The 24542-nt window shown below is 35.9% G+C and overlaps 2 protein-coding genes across 13 annotated transcripts in view; one reads left to right on the forward strand and one right to left on the reverse strand.

The window, feature by feature from the left end:
• LOC123015976 overlaps window positions 1–12935 on the forward strand; it is a 92252-nt gene extending 79317 nt beyond the window's left edge. The window contains exons 1-9 of one of the 2 annotated variants that reach the window (XM_044416113.1): window positions 9960–10099; window positions 10200–10439; window positions 10488–10790; window positions 10839–11048; window positions 11096–11312; window positions 11367–11603; window positions 11658–11965; window positions 12017–12115; window positions 12338–12935. In XM_044416113.1, coding sequence (XP_044272048.1) covers window positions 10042–10099; window positions 10200–10439; window positions 10488–10790; window positions 10839–11048; window positions 11096–11312; window positions 11367–11603; window positions 11658–11965; window positions 12017–12115; window positions 12338–12507 — 1842 coding nt within the window. In that variant the 5' untranslated portion in view covers window positions 9960–10041 and the 3' untranslated portion in view covers window positions 12508–12935. Of the gene's footprint in view, window positions 1–9959; window positions 10100–10199; window positions 10440–10487; window positions 10791–10838; window positions 11049–11095; window positions 11313–11366; window positions 11604–11657; window positions 11966–12016; window positions 12116–12337 lie in introns of those variants that run through there. The other variant, XM_044416114.1, reaches the window with a different exon arrangement.
• A 61-nt stretch (window positions 12936–12996) lies between these two features.
• LOC123015974 (cAMP-specific 3',5'-cyclic phosphodiesterase) overlaps window positions 12997–24542 on the reverse strand; it is a 107298-nt gene continuing 95752 nt past the window's right edge. For all 11 annotated transcript variants that reach the window (XM_044416104.1, XM_044416105.1, XM_044416111.1 and 8 more), the window contains 5 exons: window positions 23428–23529; window positions 23274–23338; window positions 22297–22409; window positions 14828–14921; window positions 12997–14680 (listed from right to left, as the gene is read on the reverse strand). In XM_044416104.1, the coding sequence (XP_044272039.1) occupies window positions 13401–14680; window positions 14828–14921; window positions 22297–22409; window positions 23274–23338; window positions 23428–23529 (1654 nt within the window). In that variant the 3' untranslated portion in view covers window positions 12997–13400. The remainder of the gene's footprint in view (window positions 14681–14827; window positions 14922–22296; window positions 22410–23273; window positions 23339–23427; window positions 23530–24542) is intronic.

Below are 24542 nucleotides of genomic sequence, written 5' to 3' on the forward strand. Positions count from 1 at the left end.
CGTGCCCCAAATTCTTCCTCCGGAAAATAATAACAGCGCCGACATCAGCACTCGCAATGATCCTGACTATGACATAATAAAATTCTCGACATTCACGTCGTTTTAATTATTAAAAAGTCATACTCATTTTCTATATTTTCGTAAGAAAATATTTTATTAAAGAATTTGCAATGGCGTACAGCCGCAGAAAGGAATTTTAATTGAATTTTTGCGGTTTCGCTCCTCCTTCCGTTCAAGGAAATGTTAGCACACTAATTTCACGATTGATTCAGGCCATGTGAGGCCACGAAACGTAGGTATGAAAGAAAGTAAAACATCCTCTTTAGATATGTCGTGTAAGCTTCTTACGTCCAAACAGGTGAGCTTTTAAAAGCCGTGTTGGCGATTTGTCGTAAAACTGTTAATGCGGAATTAGCAAAAAGGAACTTGGGGAGAGCGAGAGACGAGGCAGTCCTTTAAGAGGCAAAATAGCCGGTGAATAATATATATCGCTGTGAGGGCTGTCATCATGGTGCTTCTGCGGCTGAAAACAAGTCGAGCTTTTCTAAAGCTGTGCTGCAATATTAACCAGACAAGTTCCGATGCCACCGGCCGATAAGAAAAATCTTGATCCGTTTAAAAATCGAGTGCGTCGATAGTTTCGCTAGAAAGTTTGTTCTTAACTACCTCTCACCGACGCTTAAATCCTAAGCTCATTAAAAACGAGTTTAATATGCAAATTGGCCGAGCGAGAGGCAACGCTAAGTGATTCCGAAGTATTCTATTACGCCCCGAAAAAGGGACGTCAGACACCTGAATTTGCTCGGAAAACCTAAATAATTAATCAGAATTCTCCTTTCCTGTTGACAGGTACAATAATTACAAGTTTACCACCCTCGACTCCCCTCTAAGAAAAACAAACCCCGATCGAAGCACACCGTTTAAACTTTACGCGCCTCACTTTTTGATGAATTATTAAATCAAGCGACAAACGGAATAATTATTTCGCTCTAAACGATAGCGAGAATTCGATTAATTTCAGTCGCTGAGGCAAGAAACGAGAATTAGCTTGGACAACATCCGAGTAATAGATGATCAAAACTCGCAGGATTAGCGATTACGGCTATAAAATCAGATTAAGGCCATCCCTTGTTTGAATGTGGTTTCAACGTTATAAATTAAATCCTCCCCACTTTGAATTGTCATGACCGGAAACATAAATAAAGAAAAACAGACCACCGTAGGCTGCTCCAGAATGACTCTTGAGGTAGCCACAACTGGTCCAAAACTTTTTTCTCAATTCATTTAAAAGAATTATGGAGTTATTATTTCAAAGAAAAAATGTATGTTATAGATTACGAAAGCTTTCTTTGATATCCTTTTGTTTCTTTATAAAAGCTTAACTTAAATCTCTCTTGGCCAAATAGTAGATAAATTTGTGCGAATAAATTTTCAATTTGTTAATTTTTGTGAGAATTTTAACAAAACAGGTTTCATGTTTTTTAACAAAGTATAAATTATTATTAGCAAGGAACACATTCTCAAACCAACATATTTCATTGTGTGTGGTTAAATTACTAAATAATTCTAAAACAGCTGTACAAAGTAACATCACAAGCAAGTAGAAAAGCACACTTTCATCTTTTATGTAACATCTGAGAAGGCTTAATAGTTTTACGATGGCAAGGATAAAGTGCATTTGATGATTTAAAAATTCAGCAATAAATCGATGAATCAAAGCTGTTCCTAAAATCTATCTTTGTAGTTACTTAATAACATATGTTACATTTTTAAAATAATTACTTAAAAGAGAAATCAAAATAGGCATATTTTGTACTATGTAATAAAAGAAAAAATGCGGAATCACGAAATTTATTCTGCGGCACAAATTGATTTTAATTTTTAGAAAGTACATTTTAGTTCATTATTAAAATTATTATTACAAATTAGTGGCAGAATCCGTATATCAGATATCATAAAAGTAAAGAAAATTTTATTTGATATGTGTGAAATAAAGATTACATTATTTTATAAATAATAATTTATATTGCGTGATATTGTTTGTTATAAATAATAATAATTAGTGAACTGTAAATTGACCTAGTCATATTTGTTTAATTATAACGACAGCTGACAAAAATAAAATTTTATAGCAAAATGATTTTTTAAATATCTACATATTTACCAGTGGAAACGTTGTGTGAACTGTGCTTTTTTGTGACAGGTGTGCATGATGTTTAAATATAGTGTTAATTTTTTCATCTAAAATTGATTAAGTACAATTTTTTTAAAAAATCCTTTTTCTCCACTATAATTTTACTTAGGTTTACCAAATTATAAGACTTTGCTGTTTTATTTTAAAAATGTTAATTGAGCTCAGTAATTTCGGTGGCAATAAATTGTTGTAGTAATTTTTGACTATATTTTATTTGTATCCAAAAGTTTTACCAAAATACAAAATTTTAGTATTCATTTTTGTGTTCTAACAAGTTTGTTTTTAAGGGTATTTGCTTGTTAAGTTTTTACACACGACTGTTTACAAATATGTGTTTTTGATTATTTCAATTTTTACAATAATGTTTAATATAAGTAATACGTCATTGCTGAACTGTGAATTGAGGTAGCCATGCATAATACTAAAATATTATTAAAAAAATAAGTTTTAAACATAAAATGTGCATATGTTTTCTTGCGGTGAATAAAGTTTTTTTCAGTTTTGATTCTCCTACAATAATTTTAATTGTTACTATTTTACCGGAATTTACCAAAATATAAGGTTTTATTATTTTATTTTGTAACTACTCCAATTGGTTTGTTTTAGTTGTTATAAATAAATTAATTAAATAACACATTTATTCAGTTACAAACTGTTAACAGCTTTGATGGGAATTCTAATTGCAAAGTGGGCATTTACTTTGGGTCAAAAGATTTTTTTTTGTAAAATCAATAATTTCATTATAAATTGTTTGTAATAATAAGAATTTTTCACTCATATGCAGGTATACAGAATATATCAGAACTCGCGACCTACAGAAAAAATTCAAGTAAGATAGGATACCAGGAACATGGAAAAAATGTTTAAAAAATCTTATGTCCAAAAAAATTTGGGATTTATTTTTTGACGTTTGACATTTTTATACTCGTATCCATTTAATGATACTGATGGTTTTATATATATTTCTTTATAATTATTTAGTAAAGGTACAAAAATTTTACTAATAAATAACATTAAATAGAGTTACAATTTAGGATGCAGCTTCCTTGTTTCCTCTTCCAATAGCCTGTAGCAAAAAAAAACTTGAAAAATTATTTTTCCAACAGAAATAAATAGAGTCAAAGTGCAAAATTTAAATTCTTATAACTACGAAATTTTTATAGATAGATTTTTTTTAACATTTTTTACATGTTCCTGGTATCTTACATTACATGGCATTTTTCTCTGGGGCTCGAGTTCTGGCGCATCCTGAATATGATTGTATCGACAAAGTGATCAAGAATGAATTAATATGTTGGCAATCCTGACTTCAATTTTTAAAAGAGACCACTGAAGTATGCTTCTGATTAACAACAATTTAACAACCTCGAGGAGTTGTAGATACATCAAGTATTTGTCAACCGTAACCGGTTGCAGTGTTACAAATTATTAACAAAAATATTTTCAAATCTGTTGCCAACTTAAGTAGTCCTAAATGATCATGCTGTATATATTCGTATGACAAGACTTGAAAGTGTTACAAGACGAAAAATCTACAGCATTCTATTTGACAAGCAGTGAATTACAATTTCCATGTCCAGTTCTAATTCTATTCAATTTTGTCCAAAGGTGTCTCGGTTGATCCATTCCTGGCACAATTTTGTTCATAATACATAATCATATGCAGCTATGAGCTATTGACATAAAAAATTCAGGTTTTAATCACTTTTTATTTTAGGCAGTTTGTTTTTAACTAGTCTTTAAAAGTTCAAATACAACACGGCCCTTAGCAAAATCAATAATAAAGCTTTTTATAACCTTTGGAAGTGTTTGCCAACATATGGTTCAGACAGGCATTATTGTTGAAAAGCAAAAATAAGACAAAAAGGTGGTGTTATTTGGTAACAAAATATTGAAAAATGAAGTTGAAAAGTGATATTAAAGAAGTTGGCGATTAATTCAGCTTATAAACTTTAGTGAGCTCCACTTAACATAAAACTTTAATGAAGAGAATTTAAGGTCCTTTTGACAGGTGTAATCCTACCGGAATTGAAAATTGGAGTTATCGGAAATACAATCAAAACTTTCTCAGAAGTTACATTATTTATGTCTCTTCATGAATATCCATCGCTTCGCTATGGAATCACATTACCGAACTAATTTATGCATATTTACCTCTACACTAAAATATTTAGATATCTGTTACATAGCTAACCTCACGACCTGAAACCCTCCACATCACAGACGTAAGGCGATGCCGCCTTTGGCTCAATTAATTCAAACTAAACCGCAAATCTACTCGTGGGCGAAAAAACCTTTCCAATATCGAAAATTTCGAACATAACTGTCCGGATATGCGATGGATGGGATTTCTAACTCGGAAAGCAATAAAAAATAATGATCGGGGAGTACAAGACAACGGGGAGAAATTAGCCGCCGTTGCGTCGTCTGTAATAATAAAGTTTGCGGCGGATTCACCCACGCAAAGTCCGAAAGCTTTTTTTCCTCGAGACGGCGATATCTTGAGATCGGCATTAGTCAAGCGTTCGACATTTATGACAAAATCGAATTACTGGGGAAATGTAGTTACCAATTACACGCAGAGTGGAAACAAATGCAGCTTCTGAAGGGCCGCACTAGGCCTGGGAAGGCTGAATCGATCGCAGTTAGCGTAGTAAGCTCATCCAGTCGCACGATCGCAGACTGCCATGAACGAGCTACTCGACTGAGAATCACAGCCATTGGAGACTCATTGATACGCATACACGCACCAGGAATAGATACAGAATGGAAGAAGACCATTTGGAAGGTTCTATGGGGCTCCGGCATGTATTAATTTCGGAAATATTCACATCCGGCAGCTTGATAATTGAGTTAAAGCTGGATCTCGGGGAAAATGATGAGACGGGCGAATTCGCTAAATGAGCAATCTTTACGGGGCCCCAGCTGCGATAGGTCGGCCGACATCGCGTCTAATTTATTTACGTGTTAAAACTGTAAAGTATAGTGTTCATTAATGTTAATAAATCGTCGAGAAGAAACACTAAACGGATGAAAAATGGATGATTATAAAATGTTCTGTTTTTCACCGTAATTGCACTAAAGTGTTTATATCCAGGCGAATGTTTTTAAACATTGATTTTTCGCATAAATGTTACGACAGTTTTACTATTGGTTGATGTTATTTCCTCTTGGATATCAGAGACGGAAACGTCAAGACGCCATAAAACCCAGAAGGAAACAAATTTCGTTGACAGTCATCGCATGCATATAAACGTTTCCCTGAACGATGACCTCAGCAACATTAAAGTCTGGTGAAAAATTTTCTCGGAAAATGGACGACTTTTCTCGTAACATCCCTTTCTGACTACGACCGTACTACTTTAATCTGCCCCCATAATTTACATTCCATTCACGGACGTCTTTGTACCACATACAGGACAAAATAAAAACATATTTTATCCTAGGAAATTCAATAGTACGGCTCTTCTTGCATGAGGCATTTGCATTTTATAACTGACATGGAAAATAACATTTTCTACTTCTCTGTCTACTGTGTTTTAACAGTGCAAATACAAAAAGGTCGTTTTAATATTGAGCTATATGTTTTTTAAAATAAGAATATTTAAAAATAGCACAAATGGGCAACGCATTAATTTAAAACGTTAAAATGTTAGATAGCAAATTTTTGATACCTATGCTCTTGCTAGTGCTGACAGTTACCTTTTCAGAAAATCTCGATATACAGTGCGATTTTGAAGTTTGTGCAAATATTTCAACAGGTGTAAGCGAAGCATATCCAGATGTTTATAGTTCTTGAGATATAGAGGGTTTCTTTCGTCGAATACGAGTATACTTTATTTAAGGCGCACCAACCAAATTGTAAACATATACTCTCTGAGGTTAGCTCTTCAAGATCTATTACACTGTTTAAAAAAAAATGAGTTAGGTAATATTAGCAAATACATATACATAGGCATATAAAAAAATCATAAAACGGTAAAAAGTTTGCATTCATTTTTTTGTTGAAGATACGACCAAATTTCATTAGGTACCTCAAATGTTACCGACTGGCAAAGTCAGTTTTTTTATTTATGCGTGTGGATTAATTAATAATTCGCAAGATGTACCACGTCACGTATTCATCTTACTTTAACAAATGCGACTAAAGTAACGCAGAGCTAAAGACGTACGTCACGTAAGACGTGTGTCTTACCGTCACGTAGGTCATTTGTAATTTTTTTTAATAGGGAAAAGTGACCAAATTTTCGATGCAACCAACATTACAGTTGTTGCAAAATATCTTGCGAAAAGTAATGGTGGTTGCATCTAGAATTTGGTCAGGCTCATTATTCCTCGTGAATCACCTTGTATTTATACCCTCTATATCATCATCACAATCGTAATTCAAGCCCTATAAAAAACCTAATACCAGGGAGAAGCTTTAATTTTTGACTTTAGTACCAAAATGTCAGAAGATGTCAAATGTCAAAAACAGACGGAGGTCATGTCGTGTTCTTGATTCACACTACCCCCACCACCAAATAAAAAAATAGACTGTAACAATATAAACTTTGGGAAAAAGTACTCAGTAGGTTAATCTTCGTTTATATTGCATTTTTTTAACAATTCTTCCAACGCCAAAGTGGAGTTTGTACCCTCTATATCTCAGAAACTATAAACATTCGGATAAGGTAAGTTTAGTTTTTTTGACTTCTTTTAAACTCTACTGTCACCTGTTAACATCGTATTTGCACATTTTTTGTTTACTTTTTAATATTTTGTAAGCATGTTTTAACGTCTCTTGCTCGTAAAACACAAAATTAACTAAATAATAATAATTAGTGAAAATTAATATTGAAATTGCGTCTTTGCAATTACCTAGGAAACGTGAATACACAATTTTTACTAACAATTTTGAGAGTTTCTAAAAACAATTCGAGTGACGAAATGGTCTTTTGAATGACCCTTTATTATACAGGGTTATTCACGAGAGGGTTATTTCTGATTTTTTTTGCCACAACCAACAATACCAATATCACTAACTGCTAAATTAAATATGTTATTTCTTTTATAATAGAAATCAAAGAAAGTTGGATAGATTTGCCAGAAATATCAGGTTGACACTTAACCAATATTTAATTAAAATTCAACAAATAAATTAACATGTTAATTTAAGGTAAAAGGTGTTAGAAGTGTCTACCATCGGCTTCTAAACATTTGCCTAGTCGGTTGGTAAACGATAACAAAAGATGTCGTGTCGTTTGAGAGGTGATTTTTTTGCTTTAATGTCAAAGAGACAAGACTAATAACAGATATCGTGGATTCAGATAAAATTATCTTCAAAATTTGACATCAAGAAATTGTTGCAATATAATGGGTTGCGACAAAAAAATTAGAAATAATCCTCTCATAAATAACCCTGTACCTACAAACCAAACCAAATATTTTTTTGTAGAACTGGTCCATTTTTATGTCCAACTTTTTCAGCAAACGCGTTAGTTCTGAGTTATAATAAAAATATTTTTAGACTTAAAACCCATACCCGCTTAGGTTGAAAAAAAAAACTAAACCAGATGAACAGAGTAAAAACAAAAACTTATTTTTTCGCAAGAAAGGTAGAACAGTGTCAATGTTAGTGGGTCATCAATACTTGCGTCTACCGTATAAATGTTCAAAACTTCATTTTCGGTCTCAATAGACTTGCACCCTTCATGCAAGAGATAATTGCGTTCACACACACTCCCGCATATTAAAGATTTATAAAAGTCTGGTGACCCCGCTGGCCACGCTACTGATTATTATTGGCAACCTATACATTTAATTACACTCATTTTAACTATCGAGTAAAAACTATGATGTCCCTTATTACATGTTGGTAGAATTTACTGAGTTAACCACGAAAGCCCGTTTAAAAAGTTACTCCTTTTCATGGACAATGTCTGTTATATTCAATATTCAATACAATATTCAATTACAAATTATGTACATAATATGTATTTTTTCTTCCACCTGACACACTGAATGACTTGTTAAAATGAAGAGAGTAAAATGCAAAAATAAATTTACGATACGGAGAAACATTTTAATGATAATTGAATTTTGAAACACTAAAACACCCTGTATGAATGAATATGTAAGTGACAGATTTATTAATAAACGTACCGTATCAAATTATAGTATTTACTCTAAATGTGGTAGCGCTATCTGAATAATTAATAATTTTGCACATAAACGAGGAATAAAGAGGTTATTTGGTCATAATTCATCACTACACACATTTAATTTACACTGTTGAAACTTCTCCTCAACCATCATTTTCAGGATTAACATTGCTTTAAAGAAAAATTAGTACGTTTGAACTTTACTGCTTTTGTTTTAATACTGAAACTTTGTAACAGAAGGTGTTTTGAAATAAAAAGTCATGGTTGTTTCATTTAATTTCAGTGTTACAAAGTTCTAAAGTTGCACAGTAAAGTTGCACCATGCTATTCTTGTACAAGTTTAATAAATGCCCATTTTGTATGTACACTAATACCACCGGTACTTATACTAAGATGTAATTATCTTAAAACACAACACATTCGCTTTCAGTTTGTGTCTCGCCTTTTCGTAAGAAGAAGAAAGTCCAATTTCTTCTAATTACGTCAACAACAAAACTTGTAATGGTTTTATTGGAATAAATTTCGGTGGGTAGGTACTGGTTTCAAAGGGATCATCGAAACTCTAACAACACGACACCCCTGCTCACTCGAGTTGCTCAGATTTCCTCGTGTATGATGGCAGGAGCAGAGGCCATCCGAAGCACCTAAATGAAATTAACGTCACGTGCACTTACTTTTTAATTTAACTGCCGACAAAAAGAGTCCCTTTTGTGATGTTTTTTCATCGTGCGAGGTATATTTGAGTGACAACAATGTGACACGTAGCCCATTACCGAAATGTAGTTTCGTGCCGTTATCGCGGAATGTTTACCGTGATTGCTACTGTTTCGGACGTTTTACTGCGCTATTATCAACCCTCACGACATCCATGACGCGTTGCGAGCGTATGAATTATCGCTAATGGATTTTGGTAGGCATCGGCTTTAATTAAAAATTCAGATTGGAAAAACATAGTCTCGGACTTTGTAATTGGCTGTTGGGATGTGACACAGGGATAAGTCAGGCGTACGGCCGTTTCTTACAAAGAAATCTTTACCAGAAGCGTAATTACGAAAAAATCTCTTTCTACAAAGGAGCTTATTCGGTCGCGTTCAGAGTTAATTGAGTCAAGACGAGATAGAACAATAAGATTGTATACGTTGATTCGAACAGGGAACAAGTGACAAAAGGAGATTATCTTCAAACATCTCGCACCTACCGCAACCCTCCGAGAGACTTTGTTTTAATTAGAACTTAAACTGCAATTTTCGAGCGTAACTTGGAGCGCAAGGGTAATCTCAACTTTTAAGTACCTGCGCCAGCTTTGTTAGCGATTATTGAAGCAGGTGCAGGGGGGACGCTATACATATTTACATCACATGCACCAGTTCACCTTTGTTAAAACGCTGCTTCTGTAGTTTTGTACACTTTAAACTCATTGTTTATTTTCAACACTGTATAATAGCTACAAAAGTGTTCAACATGTTATGCTACAAATATTTAATCAAAATTTACCAAACAAACACTACAAAAGTCCTTGATCTATCGACAAATAAAGCACATTATTTGCTTTCAATTCAAATCGGAAGAAATGCTCATTTTGATTTTTTTTTAAATAAACAATAACCGGATAGGCAACCAACAATACTGCCGTGACGTCACGACTTGATTACTAAGTTCGTTGGGGCGTGCCTGCCCTTATAGTTATCTCATTTATGTGATAAAATGTTAATATCAATGTACAAATACGTACTTATCTCACTGTTCTATCTATATGTGTTTGGTAAGTATGTCCGTAAGAGATTATCTAAATCTTTTACGAGTACTGAGTGGCATTTTGGGGTTATGTTTATGTTTTTAATTTCTCAATTTTGCGCTTACAGCCCCTCAAATCGATGCCAACTGCACGATACCGGTCACACTCAGGGGGAAATGGTTCTCCCGGGAAAATAATGTAAATAATCATGTCGAAATCAACGATCGGATGATGACTGATCGTGGGGAATGTGTGGACATCCAGGATCACTTCCATGTAAATTATACGATGCTTTTTAGGAACTACGATTGTCACACTTGTGTGAAAATAATTGTCCGAACTGTTAATGTCTTGGAAAAAATTGAAAGTAACTGTTTTCTAATGTAGGTTCCATTTTTTTTAACCTTTTTTCCAGCCCCTTGTTTTGCCGTAAATCATTACGAGGCATCAGTGGAACGTGTATGTCGCAATTTGGACAGCAGTCAACAAATTACAACTTTGTTCTCTGAAAATTACGTCCCAATTAACTGTCGGTCTTCACTTGAAGGAGTCTGGAATTTTGCGTATCAAAATAGGTTCAAATTTACGGGAGAGTGTCGTCATCCTGATGCCCAAATTAAATCTTGTCAAACGGCCGGATCTCAGTTTTTAATTTCCAATCAGAAATTCAACATTACGTACAAGAAGTGCCCTGGAATGACCGGGACTTTTGACGGAGGTAAAATAAAACACTTGACAAAAAAAAGTTTTTATTTTGTTTTTGTAGTCGTCGAGTATAGTTGTCTTGGAGCGTGGTTTGTTGGTAAAAACCATTACTTTGCTGTGGCCAACACAAAAGAGTCACGAGATGACGAGAAATTCCGTTGTTTGTTAAAAAATCGGGACGACGATCTGTATATTGGTGTCTCAATTACTGCCGAATGTAACACGTTGAAGACTGTTGAACAGAGTCCCGAGAGGTTGCACATATGGCCAAGTAATGTCCTGTTACTTTCTGTATTTCCATTTAACGCATTTTTTCAGTCAAGAGCGAGGTGGTCGAACCTGGCTGTCGCCTCCCTCAAAACTTTACCGGCGAATGGATCAACACTGCCAATATTGACGCCGATATCGTGATAAACGAGACTCATATAATCGAGACTTATTATCCCGACGAAGGTCGTTTCAGGAGGTCGATCTATGTCTGTCGGGAACAAAGGGATACTAGGGTCATGATGGCGCGGTTAACAGTTGACGGCTGGTGGGCTGCGATAAGAAACCAATAGCAAAATACCAATGTTTTTCTTTATTCCAGTCAAAAAGATTATGTCTGCTTCGATTTTGTCCCCCAGCATCACAACATAATTAGATACCGGAAAGGCATCGCTGTTATTAAGGACGACTTCCCTACGGTCTGTTCGTGGGTGCAATTCAAAAATAAGGAGAAATGGCGCTACGATTTGTACTTAAAACGAAATCCCGTACCGATCAAATGCCCTATCGCCGGAAAATTCAATTTCACACAAAAGGGAGAAGTGCTTTTTGAAACACGGTAAAAATTCGTCTTGAGTGATATATTGGCAATATTCACATACCATTTTTTTAGTATCTTGGGCGGTGTTACGCTGAGTCCACGCCCCAACACGTACTGTAAACAAAACATTTCGGATTTTTCGGTATGCGATACAGAACAAAAAGAAATTGCCATTGACGAGAATTATTGCCTGTCCGTGGATCACTTGGGGCGGCCCGTGGATATTTACAGTGATCCCGATTATAAAATGAAATGTATCGGCTTTTGGAAAGAGAATTTAAAGTCGTATTTAATCACCTACGATGCGCTGGATCCATATTCGAAGTATCGGTGTTGGGTGTATCAACGAGCCGACTTGAATAGAATTTTAATGTCGCAAGGTTGGTAGTGATTGATGTAAAAATTTGCAGAAGATAGGTTCTCATTTCCAGCTATCGGGCCGTTCTGTGATCTGAAACAAGATGTGACTTCGTGGAATCACACGGAAGGCGCTGCTGTCGCTATAGAGATGCAGGAGTACGAGAGAGAACGTAAGTATTATGCTTCATTTACTTAATAGTGTCGGTAGAAAATAGATAAAAATACTTTCTTATTTTCTCCCGATGCTATCAGTGGCGTTACGGAAGATTCCAACCGTGCTATAAATTGTTCGGTTTTTTGTGTTGGAAAAATGGCAACCTACAGAATAGACTTCTGTATTTGTTACATTCTGCATTTTTTTGGTGTGGAAAGTAATTAGGGAAATTTATCAGGTGACCAATGTCCAATGCACTTTGATGACGGCAGCAATCCATGGCTAGAATCGGAGGACGTCGTCCAAGTTCTTACCTTTGGATTTTTAGGGACTGACTCAGGTATTATTAGCCAACCGTTTATTCTTTTATTATCCGCGAGTATAGCGATTTTACACATTTTATGTTAATCGAGTAATTCATCTACGATTCGCGATTTGAACTTATTTTTCGGTGTCGGAGTAGGAAAGGTTCCATACACCGTTTTATTTTTTTTGATTGCCAACATTCTATCTAAGTGTTCACTGCAATACTTATCATTCCGCCTTTATTAAATGTAAGTAGTGATAAAACTGTTTATGTGGCCTTGAATTGCCTTGAACTGTTATGCAATTTGCATCATTATGTACTATAAAATTTTCATCGCTGTGACAATTGATCCGTCCATTTATTTAATATTGTTTAGTTTTAAAGCAAATTTACTAACGATTGCGCACGATCATCATGACTTTGCTAAGAGAAGTATCATTTATCGTTAATAAACCGACTTTTTTTTATACATAATACTGTTAAGTCAATTTGTAATATTTTGTATGATGAGAATAAATATTGTTAAGGACTTATTGTTTGAATATTTGGAAAAATTAATTTTAGGTTTGGTTGGTTGAAATAAAAAGTCGTTTTAAAATGGAGAGAGCTTCACTTGTGTAACATAGCTGACATGACACATAGTACCTATACATAAATGGGGCTGAGTATTACACCGACAGACATTATGAAATATATATACAGATGTATAATCAGTAGGGGGTGGTGTCTTCCTACGTAAGGCATGACGAGGGTCGTGGAAAGGCAGGAAAATAAAACAAGAACGAGTAATGACTTAAACATAATGTACACTCCCAGGAACTTGCGGGGACAGGCTGCGCGCGAGCCCGGAGATTCAGTCAAAAGCGATGCAAACATAACAAACGCCGCGCCAGCGCGGGGTGGCCGACAGAGGACGCCTGCGTCTCTACTGCCGCACGCGCCACCACTGCTGCACCTTCTCGGTCAGCTTCCGACAGAGGCCCAGCAGCCTCCGTCACATCGGAGCTTCCGCTTCGGCTTCTCCTTCGCCCTCTTCAAGGGTCACTTGGAAGCGGATGCCGGGCCGTTGCTGATCGGGCACATCTTCGGCCGGCGGGCTTGGAGGAATAGCGCTCTGATACCAGTCGCGGTTCTCTTCCAGCGTGTCGAGGATGTCTTGGGCGTCGGGGTGCACCAAGTCGGCCCACGTCTCCCATAGCGGATGGACGATATAGTCGATGAAGCCGACTTGGGATTTTTCGATCGTTGCCGAGTGTCTGTCACACATCGGACTGATGTCCATCTTCGCTTCACGTTCTTTGTCGCCCTGCTGGAAGAACTCCTCCATCAACAAATCAACCCAACGCTTATACAAGGCCAGAGGTTTCGTCGGATTGCTCAAGTCAGCGCAGTGCACAAGGTTTTCTAACACTTGGATACGGTCCGTGTAGTTGTCCAGCAACAGCACACCAGAACCGGCCACTTTTTTCGTCTCAACCATCGTTTTCAAATCCGCCAGCAGACTCATATGTTTTGACATATCGGTACTTAATACCATATCGATCACCATCTTCCTTAACGTCTGACGCTGCTTCTTATTCATATTTATAAAGATATCACAACCTTCGTTTTGGAGTAATTTGAATGCCACCGCCAAATGGTGGTTCTCCAAAACACTTTCGTCGTTATACATAAGTGCCAACTCAGAACTCGAATTGATTAAAAATTGATTAGTCAGTCCAGGATGGTCAACGTCGTGGACACAAGCGGCAAACAGTGCCGCAGTGACTTCTAAGGGAGTAAAAACCGACTCTAAAGCCGGTGTGTTCAATAGCACGTGCGTGCTCTGTGTAACGTCGGCTGCGTGCAACGAATTATGAAACGGATTGTCCTTCACGTAATGATCCTCCAGCGTCATCATGAACGTTATAAACGTCTTCGGTGGAATCATCATTGATTTGAGAAGTTCCCTCGACGTGAAAGTCGTATAAGCCACGCAGGTGAGGGGTCGTCCATTGCTCATTTCACCGATGCGGAATATGTCAATGCCCCACCTATCGATCTCGGCCAGACACTTGCCGAGCTCTTCTTCGAAGGGCGTCTCGACGCCGTGCAACGGCAGACGTTCGCCAGTAAACGAATTGGTGTGACATAAAGGCTTCCTATTCACCCCAGAAATCTGGGACATAGTCGAGTAAGGACCGCGGTTACGCTCCTTTCGTTGCGTCCCCTTCGGCTGAGGTTCAGTGCCTTCATCGACACGCAACGACGGCAAGTCCAACTCTTGTTGTTTATCTGTAACAAAGAATATCGCAAATTACGTTTTGTCACCATCTTCGTTCCATAGACTATTGTATCCAATTCCATTATCTGCTCCGAACAATTGTCAAAAAGTTTAGTCAATGGAATACAGATACATTTTTTTGCGCTTGGAAAACTTACCGAGAAAAGTCGAACAGATATACTCAGATATCTGATTGCCGGATTTACTGGATTCGGAGAAGTGTGACAATTCTTTGTTCAACATCCGTTTGAACTGTAACAAAAATTCGATTTAGAATGTAATAATAAAGTATTTTTAATACAGACAAGTTTTCGAGCCGTTATGGGCTCAAATGCATTGAAAAGCCCCCGCATAATGACGCGTGTCTGTTCTTTGCAAAGTCCGTGGCAAAAAAAGAACGAAAAGCACCCACACGATGCCTCCAAGTCTCTTCAATAAATTTAAAGCCTTTTTAACACGAGAACAATGCTTTTACGTAATTATTTAATTAATTTCATCCTTGGACAAACAAAGCGATTAACTTGTGTGACCGTTGTTTGTAATAGTTTCCAGATTAAAGGATTGAATGCTTCTCTCAGAGTTGGGTGCCAACATCAGAGAACGAAAACGGAACATCATAAGATTTTGTGTTGCTCTTTTGATCGTAATAGCGCGTCTATTAAGCTCGTTAAAAGAGATTAAATTTTGTTTGATAAAGCTTAAACGATAGGATTTGATCCGGTCGCGAGCTTAAGGTTTATTTATAAACATTCGATTGAGATAAGTCAAATCATTATGCAGCTGTATGAAGAAGACATGCTTGGAGCAAGTGTTATTGACGTAGGTTACTATCTTATTTTTCTTCGCGCCTGTTCCGATAGCAAGCAATTATTGGCAATAACATTTGTTAATGTCACGATGGTAAAGCGTGTTAACAATCAAACCTAAGAATTTATTTTTAGAAAATTGCTAAAGGGTTAAACGAGATATCAGACGGATCCGCGTGACCAGCTATGAGTACCTCAACTAACCCTAACTCGTAAAATTTAAGGCAAGTAAATCATTTTCAGGTTCACTCAACTGTAATAAATTTCAGCAGAAATTTCAGTGTTATAAGTACATCGACCTCAGAAATTTCTGTAATTAATAATTAAATATTTACCTTAATTTCGGCAATAGCCGCAGTAATAGCAATATCCGCCATGATATTCAACCAGGGTAAATTGTCAAAAATTTTTTCAGAATTGGGTGGGACTCTGTCGGCCGCAAGGATTTCGTCCTGAGACAGTGCTTTAGTCAAAACCCTTTTGCGGGCTTTCGGATTTTCATCCGAGGATAACATTGTAGCAATCCACGGTCACTATCACCCGCTTGTCTCTTGTTATAATAACACAAAGCTCACTTCGCTCTAGGCTGAAAGCTCGAATATGTTATCACGACTCTATGCCTAGCTTGCGACTAAAGTGAACGATTAAGCGCGAATTCTTAAATAGGATTCGGCCGCGCTGCCTACTGCGTTTTCCGATTATACGTGTCGCGCTTTGCGTTCCGACTATTGTTGACTCATTGAATGTGTGTCATTTTCGTCGCAACGTTGCTCAGATTATTTTATATAGATCGTTTTCTGTGTTATCAGGTGTAAATATTACGCTAGACGTCGAGATAATTTCGGCTATTTAGCGTTTTGTTTATTCTTTATCCAATTATTTTCGAGTGTTTTCAATCTTTTTGGGACGAGGATTAAAACTTTCAGAACAGATGGCGATTATTTTTACGTTATTGTCAATCGAAGACCCAGTTCTAAATTATCTAAATCGGGTCGTTCCTGACAAACCTTGGGGTAAAAATAACAGAATTAATAAAAAATTCATATGAACGTGACGTAATTGCTACTATAATAGATGGCTTGTATTTTCCATGACACGGAAAAAAGCAACAACAATTGTGTAGGGTACACAAAAAACATGCTAATCCGTCTAATAAATTATTATAGGGTATTCCACTAGGGACAATGGTAAAGTCGATCCCGCTGTTTTAAATTATGATCGATTTAGAAAGAGATTAATTCGGGAGAGCTAAACGCAGTTCGTTTGAACATTAAGCAGACCTTGGCGTTTTTGATGGACATAAATACGGTGGAATTTCGTAAACTTACGGAAAAATGTAATCTGTCCGTCATCAGACTCTACCTCGCCTCGATGTTTTTTTCAAGTGTGGAGAATATTGAATAAAATTAGTTTTAAAATGACGCTCAAATCGACATTACCAATTCAAAGCTTTGTTACCTCCCTCGTTACTTGATTCGATTGGTGCTTGTTTATTTCGATTCCTCTCTTTGACATTCCCTTTACGAAAGAATGACTCGTTTTCTTTTGTGAATGGGAGCTTTCGGTTTTTTATTTTCCATTTTCCCTTCTTTGTTTCCACATTACGATTTCCGCATGTTTGGCAGCATTTTTCTATTTTTAGTAAGAAAATACAATTACCGAACGCGGAAGCACACTCAAAGTAAACAAAGGCGTCCGCTCTCAGCATGTAAATTCAGTTTTTTAGCATCACTTACGTAATTTTTATTAAATTACACGTAGCAAATGAAGTTTAATGAAGGAAATGTCACATGAACCCATTACCACCTCGTCAATGTCAACGGACATGCAGTTGTGATTTTTTTTATTGTAATAAATAGTTTCATTTTTCCCCAACCTATCGACAGGCTTGTACATGCGATTAATAATTCTATCACGCTACCGTAGTGACGTCAATTTCTCCCTCACCACACCCTCTGCATTCGTCTGCCCCGTTCGTTTCGAATTCGCTACATTCTGAATAATCGGATCCATTAAGTGCCTTCACCTCGCATTAACTAAGACAACAAATTATGCAAATAAGCGGAAGGCACGCGTGACCGTTGAAAACATGTTAAAAAGCATTTACGAAACAAAACCGCGACAACTCAGCTTTCGAATTTCCTGCGATTCCAAATAGTATTGCATCGATTTCCATTTTCAACGAAATTTACGTCAATTTAGCCCAAAAGGTGAATCATCGACGACAACACACCTAAAGACATCCTCCTAGGGTCTATTTGCATTCAACAATTGAGGATGGTGGCCGTTTTCAGCTAGGAAATTTTCGACTTCCTTATCTTTCGCATTTAGGACAGGTGTTTGTTTGGTCCAAACGACCTCAATTTTTTTATTATTACTCTGTTAAATATGTGTGTTTTGAGACTGTGCCGCGAATATGCATACAAAGCAATCTGACAATGACGCACTGATAAGCCATTTTTTTCCAATTTTCGTTAAGATTAATTTTATTGTACCATACTGTTTACGAAAAATTGACCGACTTTCGGCAAATTACACTCACAAAATTATTATGGCAAATATTTGATGTGATAACCGATGATTCTTCGAAAATATAACTAGTTTGTGTTGCAAATCGACCTCCTTTAATCGTAATTTGCGTTCTATAAAAGGCAAGACAAGTGCGAGCTCCTTCGGTTATGTAATAGTTGGATCAATTAATATTGGCTTTTATACTGACATGAGCATGAGCAATTTCCTCGATGAATTGAGGAATCTTGAAATAATGGTGCCGATTATCTGAATTCATTCACGTCAAATTCAGAACATTGTATATTTTCGCATATAATTATAGATCTATTATACATATTATTATAATATACGATAGATGTAAATGCTATAAAAATAGAGGCGCGAAAACAAAGCTCTCTGTTGAGAAAAGAAAAAATCCGGATGTTTTTTATTTCGTTGAGAAACAATGAATGAAATATGCCCGATCAAGGTTGTAACGTAATAAAATCAACCATACAGGGAAAAATCGACGTTCACATTTAATGACGATAAACTTAACGATCATACGTCACCCACTTTGTCTATTATACGCAAAGATTTCTCTCGAAATCCAATTGTAAATATTTTTTGCAATTTTAAACTGTCCAAGGTCCCCCGCAAAACAATAACATAAATTTAACAGTCGCTTCTTCTCGTTTTTGGCCCCGCTTGTTTACTGGCAAACGAAACGTTAATTATCTGATTAATTTGAAGATCTATAACAAACTGATTTTCGGATTTCGGTACAAAAACCAGCTTTATTTAAAAGATTCACTCTGGACGAATTCTGATTTCTATTCAATGTTTGTTCGAGTTTGTTGGAAAAGCCGGTTGTTGAAAAGTTTGATTTCCGATCGGTTTTAAAAGGACGATGTTGGTTTCACAGGGAAGATAGACGTTGTCAAAGCTAAGGTCTGAGTCTGTTGAGCTTTGAAATCGTCTTGGAGTTTAGTTCGTAAACAATGGTTTCAGAAAATAGACATTGAGGTTCTTCTATTAAAAACTTTCTCTAATGTAATTTTTATCGATCGAATATTTTTTTCCAAAATGGGAACTGATCACCTGCTTTTTCGTTTTCATCGCGATGATTCAGAAAAACTCCAATTATAATCAAATTTATCCATTAACGTCACTTTATTTTACCGATTTTTTTATTAATGGTTTGTGGTCGCCAGCGCTGGTACTTCCTGATAAGCCTTTAAGTGGAAAATCCTTAATTTCAATTAAGAAAGCATCGCGAAATTTCCAAGGCAATTGTAGTTTGACAAAACAAATTACCATAATAGAACTAGCGAACATTGTACATCATTACTCAATTATTATTAACGTGGAGAACCATAACAATGACAGATAATTTTAATTAGAGCTGGTAGGTACGTAGAAAAATTACCAAATGAATCACTTTGATAGACAAAATTGTGATTTCTACAATAAAGCGAAACAACAATAAAATAATTGGGACATAAACTATTCCGTCATCGAATAATAAACTAGGAGATTTATAGTGAACCCATTTAAGCCAATTTGTGTACTTTATCTACGTAATTAATTGGACACAAGGAGAGAACACGTTCGTGGAACGGAACAGTTGAATTTACACGAACTCTGGACCCGAACTTAATTTTGTCTTCCCCAGATCTAAGGGAAATTTTCACACGACTTTTCCTTGAAGTCCGTGAATGCATCCTCTCACGTAGTCGCAATTCGCCAGACGCTAACGAAAACAATTTAACAAATGACTATAAATAACACCGGCAGAATTCGAAGATAAGTGCGAAATGTGGAACAGGAAAATCGGTAATAAAGAGCTTTTTCCTCGAAAAAAAACCTGTACCGGTACAACAACCCCGAACCCGGTTCAAATTTCAAAAGGAAAACACAAATTACGATCAGACCGTTGACTGTTTTTATGTTTTAAATTGGTTTTGTATCTATTTTTGTCGAAAATTGTCACCGATATGAAAACTATCACGTTGGCAATGCAAACAAAATATTAAATATTTGTATACAGTTGAATAATCGCGATTAAATTGTATTTACTGCTGCTAAAAATACTTCCTTCTTTGGTCATTTTAATAAGGAGCAAAAGTCAGGGTTTCATGATATTATCGGCACCTTTAACCTAAGAGACGAGTTCTGGAGTCACTTCGTTTCTCTGCTAGACTGAACGTCGACTTAATGATTTTTTATCAGAATTCATTCTTTTCCGTTCAAGCATTATGACTAAGAAAATCTGATTCACATCACACGACTCACTAAGTCAATTTTTAGTGTTTTCACAATTTACCGTATTTTTGAGTTTTGTCGCTTGATATTATTCATTTTTACATTATTTACTTAACATCTTAGATTGCCACAAAGCACCTAGATTACGGAAGAAACTTCTGTCACGTGTAGCTGCTATAAATTTTCATAAATTACAACTGATGTTATAGCTAATATTTGCCATGTGTGTAATATAACACGAAAAACTCACGCGAAAAAACGGGATTTTTGAAAGACATTTTTTGACTAATTGTGCAAACGATGAATATAAGTCATAAATTTCATAACTATGAGGACATATGAGGCCAATTTTCTGAAATTTACATTCATCTCGAGGTTGGTTTTCCGCAAAAATGTAAAGGTCCTCTAAACATTATGAAAATCTGTTTGAACTTTACAAGACACTAAAACTCGAAATAGATGCTGTAAACTTGCCAGATATCAAACGATTTTTGTTTATAATATCTGTACCATTGCATAACTTTGGTTATCATTACCTTCAAACTATTTTTTTTAAATTATCACTAATCGTACAAGGATTCGAGTACGGAAATATTTCTCTAAAAGAAAACACTTCAGGTTTTGCCTTGGAATCACAAATTTAACTACGATTTATAAGATTTACTTCTGAAAACAAAACATTTTTCAAATTCGGAAAAAATCTCATTAATCCTTGTTTCCGGTGTAATGTGATAATGTGGCAACTGGAACCATTTTAATAACGGAAAAATTCGTATAATTCGACGTCAGGATGAATTACTGCAGCTAAATATTGATGGTTTATGCCAGAAATAGCTCCATGGTATATAAAAATATATTCGAGAGAGTACGTATTTTAATATGTTGTGTTGGACCTATTCGCAAGCTTTCCATCAAAAGTAAGCCAATAATTCCATTATTACAAATTCATCTCGACAATAGTAGCCAAAATGAACATTTCGACTGTGTATAGACAATCAATACGTTGATGAAAATATATTATTTCTCTGATATTTCTCTCTTTTTTAAATAAATATACAATCACAGGCTTCCAAATTATATTACGGACAATATTTTTGTTTAATTTGTTTTTGTAGAAACGTATTTATAAATCATTTTTAGAACAAGAGTGTTCCAAAATCAAATCGGGTTTACGAGGAACCACTTGCTTTTGATTCCAAGCCAAAAGATTTTCGTGGAAGTAATCAAAATTTTCAACACAACTTCTTTATTACAACAAGCCACCGTTTATAGTTAATTAAAGCAAATTAATCAAAATTCTAAAATTCGGAGCCACGAGTTTAAAACAAAATCAAAATTCGGAGATTTCTCTTGTTTCATTTTTAAAATGGTTTACGATAAATATTTCACAGACAACATCTAGAGCAGGGTTGAACATCTATTTTTCCTTAAAAATTCAGCATATAGCACGACCCTAACTGTCCAATCACTTATTTAACTTTTTTTCGTTCGTGTAAAGTTCTAATAAAAAAAATAACCCTTTACCTTGGAACAACAAGCAAAAGAAAAAAGAAAACGTTTCAGTTTATTTCCAGAAGTTAGTGACGTCGGTTTTGTGCTTTTATTCGAAAATTTGTTAATTTCAACGTTCAGCGCTTGAAATGTTTTATTTTATGATTTCCAGTGCAAATATTTGCGTTCATCAGCCATTGTCGCGTACGCCCCAATTCCCTCCAACCCAAATTTGCCAGGGTTCACCTTCACAATGAAAAATGATCGCAATTAACACTAAATACCTGTCGGAACAGTATAAACAACTCCTAATGGTTTATATATGCACGAGAAAAGCCACCTATTTTGATAAAAATCTGGTTAAGTGTGTACTACACAATTATAATCAGAACATGTTTTACAAAGTTTAAAAGTGCTACGGTTGCATTTATTCAATAAACATCAAGGCTTTATTCGTTTTTATCAGCACTTGATCGCCACTCGATCAAACACGGTAAACGTTTTATACCATCGCATCGTCGAATTTCCGAAAAAAATCAGATTGACTAATCTCACACGTGGGTAAAAAAACTTACCTTAAGTGACGCCATGTCGGAGACGGACCGATGGGTTTGGATGGTCTCGAGTTGGTCCAAACACCAATCGAGTTCTTCCATCGTCTCCATGGCCATTTTCATGTAAGCTTCATCTGTAAAAAAAATTCACCTTAAGAATTTATTGGGAAATAACAATTGCTATTATTAAAAAAAAGATAAATTATGATAAAACCAACATTGTTTATGGTTTTGTGTACCTGATTGAATATGGTGCTTTATCAGACAAAAAGAAAATCAAAAAAACAAAAATTAATCTAAAGCTGTAATCAAATTTCGCCGAATTTTCGATAACAAATTACATAAAACAAATTTCGAAGAAAACTATGGGAATAATGTGGCGTAATTAAATTGTATAACATGATCATGGGAAATGTGTCAACTGTTTATGGAAAGCGAATGATGAATGTCGACATATAAAGAAAACAGGAATTTGTCGTTTAAAAAATCTTTTTATGGTGTGCAAAACAAAAGAAAATTACTGAATTTATATAATTATTATAATTTGAATCCATCCACCTACGAATGCAATCCGTCGATATGTAAATCGAGTTCCACGTGCAAAATTAATTATCATAATGCAAAAATTAAATGCTTGTTTTCCACTCTCCAAATTCGTTTATTTATTAACGCCGTAACGAAACGAATCGTGGGTTTCGTCGTCAGGACGCCATTAGTCCAATTTATTCGAGCAAAAAATAAAACATCGGGGTGAACATTGTCTTTCGATTCTCTTTAATAATAAATTACCCAAAGGTCAACGTTTCGACCGATCATCACTCGTGACGTCAACGAATATTTTCATAAGATCTACAACTCGACTATCGGAATTGCTTTAAAATAAATCGGATAAATCCGGTTCGCTAATTTATATCCAAAAGTCAAATTGATATCACGTGCTTCTTTTATGTTGCGAAATAAAAATGTTTTTCGTCAATTGTAAACAAATGATGACTAACCTCCAGGCACAAGATTTCTTGGTTGAGGGGTGGCGGACGTCGCTGCTCCCGAAGAACGGCGAGACCTAGAACATGTTTACGTTGCAAATCGGTTTATGGCTAACCACAAATCAACCACTGGTTGATTTGACTTTTTTTGGTGGTTTGTACTCACTTGTTGGTGGGCACGTTGGTAAGACATTGGAAATTGTTGCGTACACTGCGCAAACTGGCAAGAATTTGTGCGAACGGTGTGACAATAAGATCTTCTCCATGACTGAAAAGAGAAAAATAAAAAACGAATGAAATGACTACTTGTTGTTGGGAAGCTTTTTCCTACACAAACAACCACTCTATTAATAGGTGATCAAATTACTTCCCCACACTAATCAAAATAACCTTCAACTCCAATATTTTGATTCAGTTTTAATTTGTCTTAACCGTCTCGCGTCTTGAGTAAATTCTCTTTTCCCCATCCTAACAAAGTTCGAATTCTTTCGGCATATTTCAGTTTGAGCAGATGTAATATTCATCCCCGTCACATATCTGTAGTGGTGGAGAGGTCCTTTTCCCCGTACTTGTTTTGAATCTGCAGCCGTTGCTATGACAACCGCCCGTTTCAGCGAACAAGCTGAAAAGCCTTTCAGAGACGGCTCGTCTCGTTTATTTATTACAAACAAGCGACCGAACTAGCAAAAAACCGACCTGGGACCGTTCAATCAAAAACCGACAAAACATCTGCATTGTGGTCGAGCACGTTCGAACCGATAAAACGTCAAAAATCATTGTTGACGTTTTTTTAAAGCCATCGATGGCACACGCCACTGTCCTAAAGCTCGTTCCTGGAATATGAATTGAGCCGTTTAGAGAGGCAGCAGTAAATATCAATGAGTGTACAACGTCGATGAGGATCGTTAGTTGAATGCTAGTCGGCCATAATTAAAAGTCCGGGTTCCTGGCTCCGGGCGAGGTCAAGGAGCTTTTTCTAATCAAGCTTCCGGGAAAAAAAAAGAGGAAAAAAATCTACGGCACTCCTATTGTCCGGCTCTTCGAATTAAGACAAGAGCTTTATCGATTCAATACCGGTTATTAGTTTTAACAACCTGTGTAATTATTATCCGGCGAGCTTTTGCGTTTACGAGTGCCTATAGTTATGAGAGTAAGTCTGTTGGTAAAGGTAATACGTTTTGATGGCTCTTTCGAAAGCAATTAATCTTAAATTTCAAAATATAGCTGCCAGGAACAGCAATTATGATAGTTTGTGTTGTTTAGCTTGTTTGTGAAATTGAG

This window comes from Tribolium madens, unplaced genomic scaffold (genome assembly GCF_015345945.1).
Source record: "Tribolium madens isolate multiple individuals breed KSU strain unplaced genomic scaffold, Tmad_KSU_1.1 Scaffold_19;HRSCAF=116;Tcas5.2_LG9, whole genome shotgun sequence".
Taxonomy (NCBI): domain Eukaryota; kingdom Metazoa; phylum Arthropoda; class Insecta; order Coleoptera; family Tenebrionidae; genus Tribolium; species Tribolium madens.